At 36.7% G+C, this 12095-nt stretch overlaps 1 protein-coding gene across 2 annotated transcripts; it reads right to left on the reverse strand.

Annotated features, from left to right (window-relative positions):
- Window positions 399-11033, reverse strand: LOC109851535. 2 transcript variants are annotated; one of them, XM_020421718.1, is made up of 11 exons: window positions 10371-11033; window positions 10031-10246; window positions 9009-9107; window positions 4321-4514; window positions 4008-4220; window positions 3590-3862; window positions 3352-3499; window positions 2877-3010; window positions 1325-1405; window positions 1137-1247; window positions 399-1058 (listed from the first exon to the last, which is right to left on the reverse strand). In XM_020421718.1, exons 1-10 carry the CDS (start codon window positions 10990-10992, stop codon window positions 1161-1163), a joined length of 2067 nt encoding a protein of 688 aa, XP_020277307.1. In that variant the 5' UTR covers window positions 10993-11033; the 3' UTR covers window positions 399-1058; window positions 1137-1160. The 2 variants fall into 2 exon arrangements, with proteins under 2 accessions (XP_020277307.1, XP_020277306.1); XM_020421717.1 differs by having other exon boundaries at window positions 399-1247.

Here is a 12095-nt window from a genome sequence, read left to right on the forward strand (position 1 = left end):
GTAATATAAGAAATAAGTTAAACTAAGTCCCACTTTAAAGAGAACCGGTATAGCCCAACTTTTAAAAAACTAGCCTTTAAGCTCACCTAAATGACTTAGGTTTGACCAATCAAGTTACCTGAAAAAAATTATACATTTTTTGTCATAAAAGCCATAGGCTAACATAACACCATCTTAGCATGATTCATATAAGCAATTACTATAAAAAGCTTTTAAAAACAAGCCTCTCCCAACACCATCTTAGCGTGATTCATATAAGCACCATCTTAGCATGATTCATATAAGCAATTACTACGAAACACGCTAGGATCCACATCAAAGTCTATAAAGACTAATACAAAAGCAATCACTTACAGTAAAAGAAATAAACTTCTATGGAAATACGCTTAAGATCAGACTCAAAATGATATTGCTTCCATCGCATTAAATTGAGAACTATTCTAGCAACAAAATTCTGATGCCGAGGTAAGGAACAAAAAGATTAATATCGATTCTTCTTGTTTTTCATCATTCCATATTCCCTTTCACTGACAATTGTCCCAAGGTACATGTCTTCTATACAAACCTAGAAAAAAAATATGATTAAGGGGATAAAAAGATTTATTCTATTGATCCCCTTCTATTCTCTATCCGCAAAAATAAGAGGGCCATAGTCCTCACTAGTATACCAACTAAACAAAGGAAGAATCAGGATCACATAGCGGACCTTCACCAAAGTGGGGGCAAAAAAATATGCACAGGCACACAACTCAGAGGTATCATCTCTTTAACGAGCAGTCACTGCCTGAGTCTTAAATATGGCTGTAATACAAGCACCTCAAACTGTTTACCTCGCTGTCGAAGGTCAAAATCAATCTGTGAATGCTTAAATGGAAGCCCAGATAAGAGGCAATAGGAAAGCTCTCTTCTTCCAAATCACCTTCACTTCTAGTTGCTATAATTAAGGGTAAGTATTTTCCAGATGCTGAAGATGTCTATCAAAAAGGGCCCTGAATAACTGCTCTGACAGTAAACCCCAGTGGAGGATTTAACTCTTCGCACTTTGATAAATATGCAACCTATAATCAGATAACAGCAGATGAAGACACATAAATCTATCATTAAACATCACAATCATCTGAACTTTCAGGTAGTACTTGCTCTTTGGATATTCAGAAAATCTAATTGAAAGCTTCATAGAAAAGGACTTGAGGTTGCAAATGACCCCTTTCGCACATAGTTACAACATCGTCCCAACCACCAATAACCTGCATGCATCAGAAATTAGATCACAGCGTGCGTCAAATAGAGTTTAACAAAAAACAGGATAACGACAGTGTGTTACCTTAACAGTCTGATCATCATACATAACCCACTGTTCATGCTCATATGCAAAGCAATGATAATGCTGTCCATAATAACAAACCTGGATATTTGAATATGTAAGCTAAAAGTATCCCAAACATCAGTAAGAGACTTAATAAAGAATCAGATTAACACCAATTAGAGATCTGAATCAGAAAACTTCATGGAAACAACTTGCCATCAAGGATACACAAATATCCCAAGAATTCAATTGGCACAATGTAAAATCTAGGGTATCAACCATAGTCTGCAGGTGAAATAAAGCTAAATATACAACTTGATCTTGCCAAATATAACTTCGATTCTTAGAAAACAAAATCAAACTAGAAAACACTTATTTAAAATATCCTTCAGAATGAATTCAGCCAAATATTCAACTATGAGCTTATGAATGGTAAGTTTCCCAAAAAATCATTTTACACATATAGTAGATTTGTGAACTCCATACAAGAGGTAAATTGTTCCAACTTTCATTGACAATTAATAATGATAAAGTCAACAAAAAAAAAAAACAAATGATAGCATATCCATAAAAGTTTTTACACTTTTCTTTACAAAATCACACAAAGCTTACAGGGTAAGTAGCTCCCATTTCATGCCAGGTCCTCAATTCTAAATCTTTAATAGTCAATGCAAGAATTCATTCATCTAAACTTATAAACTACATAATCACACAAAGCTTATAACGCCCATCCTTGCATTTCAAATGATCATGCATTTTGCTTAAGAGTTTTCTTTTTGAAAAAGTTGCTTATAAGTTTTTACTACTCGATTTGAGAGTTCCATACAAAATGTCCAAAACCAAATATCAAATGGCATGGCCAGACATGCTATAAATAAGATTTCAAATCTCGATGTTGGTATCAGCAAGATCTTTTAGGTAACAATATCGGTAGTTTCGGTGCTTGTGGTTATGTATCGAAGTTCAGATTTTATATCAGCAGTCCTTCGTTCTTTTTCTATAGAACTACACTACAAAAATGTTCTGTCAGGGGGGAGGCGGCGGGGGGGCGGAGTCGAGTTATAGTATGCAATGAAATTCCGCCATTATTTTTTTCTCTATTGACCAGATTTAGATTAGAGTGTGAATTTTATTTTGTATATTTAACAAATGATGCAGTATTTAGTTTCACAAAGACAAAGTTATGGCTAATGAAACTAGGTTACTGAAACTATAGCATCTTTCACAAAATCTATGCAATATTTTGGCATGCTTTTCTCTAATTTTAGATTAGAGTGTGAGCAATGGTGTATAATTTAATGGGTGCTGTAGTGTTTGCTCTCACAGAAATATGGTCATTGGCACTATATTGTTTGATCATCTGTTGTTTTGTGGCCCTGAGATTTGAGCTCAGACATCATGGTAGCTGATCCATACGAATGGAACAAGAGGGAGGGAGGGAACAAGAGCTCTATTTAAATGTGTTGAGCTTTCATCAAAGTAAGTGTAGTAAATTTTAACCAAGTAACATATAAATAAAATTTTAAACGTTACTTCAGAAAAGTAAAAGAAGAAAAATCTTTGCACATACCACAGAAGCAAGGGAATGCTTGCTTCCTCGATCTATCCCACTGTATAAGACACCGATATCTACTTCAGTGGAAACGGCTGCCATGGTGGCAGAAATGTCATCTACACTTTCATTCATATTCTGCCAGCCCAAAACTGCAATAGAAAACATCGATCAGAATATGTTACAAGAATAAGCAAACTTTTCAGTGCAATTAAGACTCGTCTGGATGAAAACTATCATGCCTACAAGGCACACAGCATCAATTAGTGTCCTGACATGTGTAGGTCAGACCGATTCGTACTTGGGACATCATCTCCAAAAAATAAAGCTAATGGAACTAGAATTACAATTTTTTTCCTTATTGATAGAACCTTCTCAAATTTAACCGAGCCTCCAAGGCTATCTGAAGACTAATAGCTGATTTTAGAATTGGATGAATTTGAGCCACAAGGGAAGAATTTGTGGGAGTCATGAAAGATTTTAATGACATTACCTGTAGTGAAAACATGTGGGGGAGTTGAAAGAATATGGTGAATATAATTTGGCTTGCCACAACCACCTGCCTCAATATCACAAGCTAACTGGTGATTCCTCTCCACCTGCTTCAAAAGCTCACCAAAAGAGCAATCGCCACAGGTGATCTGAAAGGAGCCCAGAACTCAACTCAGTGATTAAGAATTTTACAACCTCTAATTCAAGGACTGTGCATAGAAGTGTAGATATTTAAGTACCTTCATTGTCCGAAGTGCACTTGCATTGATATTGTGAAAAAAGGAGGTGTACTTCAGGTGCCTGGACTCCACACCGCAGCTATTACAGTTCATTTGTTCATATATGTTCATTCCAAAAAACGTATGTGCTATGCAAGTGCTGCTTGCACAATCCCAGTTACCAATACAATTACTTTCTTCAGATTCAGCTTCACAATCGCCAGAAGATGTGGATGACTGATGCAAACAGTTGAAGATCACAGCTAATACTTCAGAAGCATCATTCATTTGTGCCTGACAGAAGCATGTAGAAGTTTCAAACTTACTATTATGAAGGAAGAAAACAAAGGCAAACAAATAATGTTCTAAAAATTAAGAGCACTTGATAAAACTCAACGAGAGGGACTATACAGAATAATATATAGCTTCCTCAGATTACCTCTTGGAAGAAATTGCTATCAGGATACAAGTTGCTCAAAGCAATCCTAAGACAAGTAGGAGAAACTGCTTCTGTGTGTCCTTTCAAAGATGCTTTGCTCAAAGCGGTAAAAATATCAAATAGCGCACATATAGCACAAGGATTTCCAACATGAGTATGTTCACTTGACATCCTCAAGAACTCATCTCTGAATCTCCTTAAATGCCAAAGTGACTATATTGTCACAAGGGGGAAAGATTATCTCAGTAAAGCAGCCAAATGGGGTAAGCCTGATGACTACAGCTTCTAGGATAAAGAAATCTTGAATACTAACCTGGATAATTACATTTAAAAAGCAATTATACTCCCCAACATCATTTTTAAGGCCTGCTCCATATAATGCTTTATCGTTTGAAATGCTTCCAGGTTCACTAACAGATACACTGTAATAATCTATCTCAGGGTCTTTTTGCTGACCTATTCTTGAAGCTGAAGCAGCAGATAAACCCCTCTGTGCTTGAAAAGTATCTGAAAAGATTACAAACATGTTAAAATATTTTCATAATGTAGCATATATACCCATATAAGAGAAAAATCAATTATTAATACATGTATGTAAGTCAGTTGAGAACAAGATGGGCACGTGGGAAAAAATGGGTAAATAGTACTAGTTTTTTATATTTCATTTTAATTTTTTGAAGTTTGCAATGAAGATTATCTTGGAGCAAGATGTGTTGACACCAAATAAAGAAACCACTTTATCCAGAAGCTTGACTCAATGGGTTATGGATTAACGGTATATGCCAAGCTAATACAACACACGACAACTAGCACATACTCCATGCTCGCACATGGAAGATAATAACTACTATGTATCTATGTTGTCCATTTTGTTAGGTAAAGGCATGAATAGAGACTAAGGCTAACCAGCTAAGTTTTGGTCATTAGTTATTTCCAGGAAATTAAGTGTTGCGCAAGGGGAGGGGCACTTCATGTGTCAAGAGATGAGGTAGTGGCTCTAGAAGAGCTACATGACCTCTTGACCATTAAAAAAACGAAAAGTAAAAGAAGATGCAGTAGCAGAGTCAGATTAGAGAAGACATAAAAACAATATCTACTCTGCCATTGATTCAAGAATACCCCTATACTTGATAGGGAAACCATAGTAATATAAGAATAGCATAAAGTGCAAGAGAGTAGAGTAAGGTGCGATTTTGTTCTTGGTTATCTCCACCCTTTCTTGACTAATCACTCCGACTTGAGGCAATACCACCACTGATATATACTTCTTTAACTTCCCTTAAGCAAATCCTAGACTTATCTTTCTAAACCTTACATCAATCCTTTACATCCCTAAACCGTCATATATAAATCCTTTAATATTAGAAAAAACTATGCTCAGAGTTCTTCTAAGATCTTAGATTTCACTGTACGTGTCTGGATATACAAGAATCACTTAGGAATCGTCTTTATTTGGTTATGTTATTTGTATTGGACTGTTTTCTTTGTTGAATTATAGATTAACTGGAAGTATATCTTTTACTATTACATTGCACAAGAAGTGGATCAGTTTTCTCTACATGCAGAGCCATATAACTAGAAATACAGATTTTCTTATGAAAAGATTGAACTTTTGGTAGCTATTAATTGATCTTCTAGGTCGTTGATTTCCGATGCTTTCTTTCGTAAACATGCTTCTTTCTCCATCCTTTTCTTGGTCTGCGCCATAATTCTGCTACCAGAACTTCAAAGATCTTATCTTTTCTGCTTCCAATTATCCACCAAAAAAATCTTCCACTCAAGTTTTGTTGCTACACTCTGGCTGCAAGCTCCCTACCAGACTGAAATTTCTGTCTTATTCTAACTATAACCCTTAAAAGAAAAAAAGAAATATATTCCAATTATCCTAATTATAACCCAATTTAAATTTGTAGTAGTAACTAGAGGTAAGGTATAGAACCCAATTCCTTTAAACGCAAAGTTGACTTTTCAAGTTCCATTAGAAATGGACATGCATCACTGGCAACAAAAAGTACTACTGATGCGGAACGGGGAGGGGTCTATCAGAATCAGTGACCTAAATCGAATAACGCACCGTTTCGCCAAAATTCATAATCTTCGGCAGGAAATTAATTTACAAAACAATTGACGTGACAGATGGATTTTAACAAGACTTGCATCAATACTCATGAACAATTCCAATCTCAAACAATATAATCGTAATATTCATTATCATTGCACACGTTCTAAAATCAATATCAAATTTTCAACAGTCACATGCTCAATTACTCTCAACTCACAAGTATAAACTAAGTAGCGAATATGTGATAATAGTTTAGAGACAATATACTCATGCAATTAACTAACCAGATGAGATTAACAGAAAAATAAAGAAAGCAAACCTTCGTCGGTCTGAACAGACTCGACGTGTGCAACGACACCGAACTGACTGACGTCGAAGGCGACGAACTGAGTGCCAACAAGGATAACAACGTCGACTGGACGATGTGATAATGGTGGCGGTGACTGGACAACGACGCGATCAACGGCGTCGAGGTGGAAGACGACGACAGTGAACTAGACGACGACCACGACGTGTGAAGTGACGACGATGAGGGGGACAGGATGGACGCCAGCGGCATCGATTGAGCTATCAAGTGGCTGTTTGGATTTGAGGTAGCAGGGAGGCAGTGGGTTAAATGGTTTGCGGAAGAAGAGCAGTGGATTGGCGGCACTTATGTGGAATAGGGCTGGTGCGGGGGCTGATCAAGGAAAGAGGGGAGGGCTCGGTAGCTGGTGGAGAAGATAAAGGTGGTCGGGGCGCTGCTGCTTATGAATGATAAGATCAGGGCGGCTGCTGCAAGGAAGGAGGAGGGGGATTAGGGCTGTTCGTGACTGCTGATAGAGGAGGAGAGGGAGACTGGGTGATTGGCGCGGCTACTTTGGAGGAAGAGCAGAAGGCGGTGGGGTTGGGTGTTTGGGTCGCTGGTGTGGTGGTGTTTTGAAGAGGAGAGGGAGCAGGTGCGGGTGGCGGTGATTGGACGAAGAAAAGGGAATAGGGTTGGCGGCTGTGTATGAGGAGAATAAGAACGGGAGAATTGTAGCTAGGGTTTCACACCCATGGTTTCACACTAAGCAATTAGCAACAATTTTCTTCATTCCATTTAATAATAATAATTCTGATTATAATTGTGCTTAAATAGAGTAGAGAAATACAAGATTCCCTAAATCACTCACAATCAAATCTCTAACAATCAATAACTACCAAATCTCACTCAAAATTCGAAATTCAAATCTACTACTAAAATTCAAAATTCGAAATTAACTACTAAAAAACTGAAATAAATAAAAAACAAAAGTCAAATAATAAATATGGAAGCTTGTCCTCATCAACTACTGACAGAAACCAAAACATATGCTTATATCACAATAAATCCTAAACTGTCCGCTACAATGCAAAAGCGAATAGCTCATCTGTTCTATACTACTCACACAGACCAGTGTCATCTTAAGAGAAATCTATTTCAATTGCAGTCTGAATTTATTCTACTATAATTCAAGGGAAAATGTCATTAGTTCATTAAGAAAAAGAATAGAACATCCTGTTCAAGTCTACAAATAAACTGAATGATATAGCAACCAAATACTATCAAATTTATGAACATAATGCTCCCACAACAATATCCAAGCAATAACAAGCAAACATTGTTAAACCTAAATCGACCCAAAATGGGATATTTTATCCCATGTAGACTTCAGATAATAATAGCTGGATCGAACTCCGCCGCGAAACCAGTATAAAATTTATAAAATGGTTTTACCATATGACAAAATTGCATCCTAACAAGCCACATGTTCTTGAGAGATCTCATGTCTCATTACCTAACCTTTTCCCATAATGGGAGATGATTAACATTAAAATTAGGATTTTTCACGTCAATACTATATATGATTACATGACAGTAACAAGGAGTGCTGCAAAGTATCAGAAAGCAATGCTGCCATAAGTGTTTTGAATTGAACCACGACGTGAAAAACAAAATATGGTGAATACTGAAGAAGCACAGGAGAGAGCATGATCAAGGCCTGTAAGTGAAACTGACACCAAGTTTTTCCTTCCATCGACCAAGTAAAAGAGCTTTGCAACCTAAGTGTGTGTATGTATACGTCATGTATGATGAGGAATATATGAAGTAAAACAATTGCAATCGGTTCACATAAGACTTTAAATATCTAGGCCTTCTTTCATTTTGAGGCTAAATGTGGGACCCCTATATAGCCTCACTTTTTTGTTTGTCGTGGAGGTGGGAGAGAGGAAAGTCGACCTTTTATTGGCACTGCTCAAGCATTAAATCTACGACCATTCCTGTTATAGTTCAAAACACCTAATAACTATAAGCCTGGAACCTGCATAGGCCTTGTAAACTGAGCTTAGGGAATTCAGTTTCAAAATGAAAAGTAAACATATTGCACAGCAGTGACAATGCAAATAGATGATAGGAAGTCCAAAAGCATAGGATCACAAAACAGAGCTTGCAGAGTAATATATGGATATGATAGGATCAATGCATATATACAGAAGTACTCAGTATATGAACATGCAGTAGATGTGAGAGATGAACCTCGCCCCAAGGATATGAATGCGCACAAAACTTTTGATATCTATGCTCATTGGATCTGTTTTCGTAGTTTGTTCTCTATCAATCCAAAGCTCTTAAATTGAAAAGAATATAAATGACATCATGCAGATAACTTTCTGGGGTGGAAGGAATATCTAACAAAATCAACTGTGTGGAAAACAACTTGAGTTCTGTGACATCAGTTTGGCACATGCTGTTAGAGCTCTAAGATAGGTCCTACCAGACATCAAGTCAATTCTGCATGTCATGTCTACGGCTAGGCAATTGTGTGTGGAAAGAATAAAATCATCATATAAGAGTCATCAAATAAGATAATAAAGGTCTAAAGGCAAGGTAATAAAATGCAAAATGATAATCAAGGATTGTGGAAATTTTTACAAACCAAGGCTCTGGCGTACAGCTCGTTTCAAGTCTGCTTGGAATCTTTCCTCGTCATCATCCTCAGCTTGCAATTGCACTGATCTCTTGGCTTCATTAATTGCTGGTTGAAGAGTGAAAGAAAAACTCTCTTAGTACTTAATAGAATTTGGACTATTGACATCCTGTTGCTAACAACGAAATAAAGCATAACGGAATCAGCAGTGAAGTCAAACAGATCAAAGTGACATAAAATATATATATCCACAAAAATAAAGTAACCCATGTCCAAGGAAAGAACCAATCTGATGCTGAGGGCCTGAGGCATGTTAAGAAAGGGCTTTCTTTTTCTTATTTCTTTTACCGCCTTTCCCTTATTCTTTTGTCCTTTTGTTTTTCTTCATTTTTCATTCTTCTTGTAAAAGAACAAGTTAATAATCCTTGGTCTTCTCGTCCTATCAACAATACAAGAAGATATTCGCCTATGAAATCACATATTCTCTCCTAACCATTTCCTCTCAAATGAAGAGATATCGCAATCTAACAAAAATTCAAGCGTTTCTCTATTTCTACCCCCTCCTTATCCAAACTCTCTCATATACCCACCATCTATTTTCAAATACTGAAAATCATGTCGATAAGCACTTAAAGTCGTAAACAAGTTTCAAAATTCATAGTCACGAGTGTTTTACTTTTTCAATTTTTTTCATTTTCACTCCCTTTGTGTGTGTGTGTGTGTTTGTGTTTGTGTTTTTTTCCTTTAGTTTTTCTTTGGGGTGAGAAAGGTGACTTCAACCTGGGTTCCCAGCAACCAGACTTATGCAGCGTAGAAATTCATTTCTGAGAAGTAGTTTTCGAGAGGTCCTTTCTTAAAGGGGCTTAACAACAGGACAAGGAAATATCAACAAGCAAGCATGCTCTTATTTTGGTGAATAATTTCTTGCGGCACTAAAGAGTAGGGAACCATTTTGCAAGTCTACTGAGTTGATAAGGAAAAGGATAAAGAAACATGAAGCAGTCTCAAGCAAGTGACAAAGAAACACATACTCTTTTCATTATGCAAATTATCCGGCACAAAAATATGATCCTGCTCTCGAAAGTTAACATCTTCTGGTTTCTGCCCTAGCAAACAGTTCCCTTTAGCATAAGACATGGCTTGGGCATTTCCACCAACTGATTTCATAGAATTATTCTTCCTATTAGGTTGTCTACTTGCTTGTTGCTCAGAAGAAGCAAATCCATCTTGCACTTCTCCCCATGTGCCTGAAAGGGAGAATTAAAAGAATTGATTCCAGCTTATGCATCAATTTACACATAAATTATGAAAAAAAATCAATTAAAAAATCAACTGATCTTTGATTATTGATTTAAAGAAAAGAATGTTAACCTTGCTTGCCTCTTGAATGAGACTGGTTAATTGCCTTGTTAGTCTGGTGGGTAGTAGGACTGACAGAAGACATTCCAGAAGTTGCACTCCTTCCTACGCCATTCATCTTCAGACCCGCTTGATTATTTGTCTTGCCCACATTCAGAGTAGATGGTTGCACCTCATTACCAATAAACTTGTGTCCTCCCAAATTAGGTAACATATGTTCACGTTTAAAATGAGAATTTTCAACATTTGGATAGTTCTTGAACATGGAGGCTTCTGAGAAACGGAAATCCCCAAATTCTATATCCTTTAGACATACTGGAGAGATAATATTATGCAACCTTGGCGTATTGATATATGTTAAACCATCCTGCTGGTCCAGACTGTCCTCATTTAAATTTTGGTCAACTGCACCTGCCTCTTCTAAAAGACCATACGAAGTTCCAGAGGCATTCTTAAATTGCTCTGCCAGGTGTTTCTGTTTTGCCTCCTCTTCTATACGCCTCTGGTACTCCAATGTTTCTTCGAGCTTTCTTTCCTCTGCCTCAAGTTCAACTTTCCGCCTAAACTCTTCTTCTTGCTGCTTTAAGAAATCTTCAGTTGAACTCTCATCAGGCTCCATAAGACTGCCGTCCATTGCAGCAGAAAATTCACTGCATTAAAATAAACAAATCAGCCATATTAGAAGCATAATGTTGAGAGAAAGAGACAGAATAAAAGTTTGTCAAATCAAGAAACTTAGCTACATTGTTTCCATAAATATTGTATCCTGTAGCATATAACATTGTATACTGATCCGTGTTCGATAATTAAGATAATATAATAACTATATATATCACAACGATATGAACAAACTTAAAACATAGAACAATGGATAACCAAGAAATATGAAAAGATTGTAGGTTGAATGTGAAAAGATAGCAGGTCATGCAAATATCTCTCTCTACTATAGAAAAGAGTGTGTTTTGAATTTTGGGTCTCATATTTTTTGGGAGTCGGACCATCACTTTATTTACACAATGACTTATCTTGAGATCTTCCTCTTCCCTGGAACTGTATAGTCTATACTGATCCTGAATGCTAGACAGACCCTAGGTTTGCGATGCTACTCTAGAATACTCTAGTCAGTACTAGAGCTCAAGTGCAAATATCATGGGGTTCTATTATTTTAATATATGCTCCTTTGCAGAAACTATACAAGCACATTTATTTTCTAAAAAGACAATGGGTGTTTTCTAGCAAAGTGGGCATATTTCAGAAAATTTTAGGAACAAAGACTCTGCTGTGATTCAAGGATAGTAGGACACTAACTGAAGAAAAAAAAGAAATTAGAAAAGAGTCAAATAAGAAAAGCAGATCAGATAGACAAATAGAGATAAGAAACGAAAATTCTGGATTAACCTTAAACAAGCTATTACTCAGCAGCATTTTAAGAGTACCCCATTGAATTTAGATAGGCCTCAGCTAAAAGATGGATAACAAGACAGTAATTAAGTGCCTGCCTACACAAATTTTAGCCTTCTCTATAAGTCATCAGTGCAATCCTCCTATTTTCTAGAACTGTCAAGTCCGAATGGCCAGGAAGAAAAAGACCTTACGGATAGAAGGTTTAGCTGAAGAGAAACAAGCTTATAGGCAGTAACACCACTTTAGTGGGCTGAAAGAAGAGAAATACAAGTAGGAAAAGGGTTTTGATGATGAATATGTGACCTAAGACCTGAAAATAAACTCTCAAATCCT

This window comes from Asparagus officinalis, chromosome 8 (assembly GCF_001876935.1).
Source record: "Asparagus officinalis chromosome 8, Aspof.V1, whole genome shotgun sequence".
Classification (NCBI taxonomy): domain Eukaryota; kingdom Viridiplantae; phylum Streptophyta; class Magnoliopsida; order Asparagales; family Asparagaceae; genus Asparagus; species Asparagus officinalis.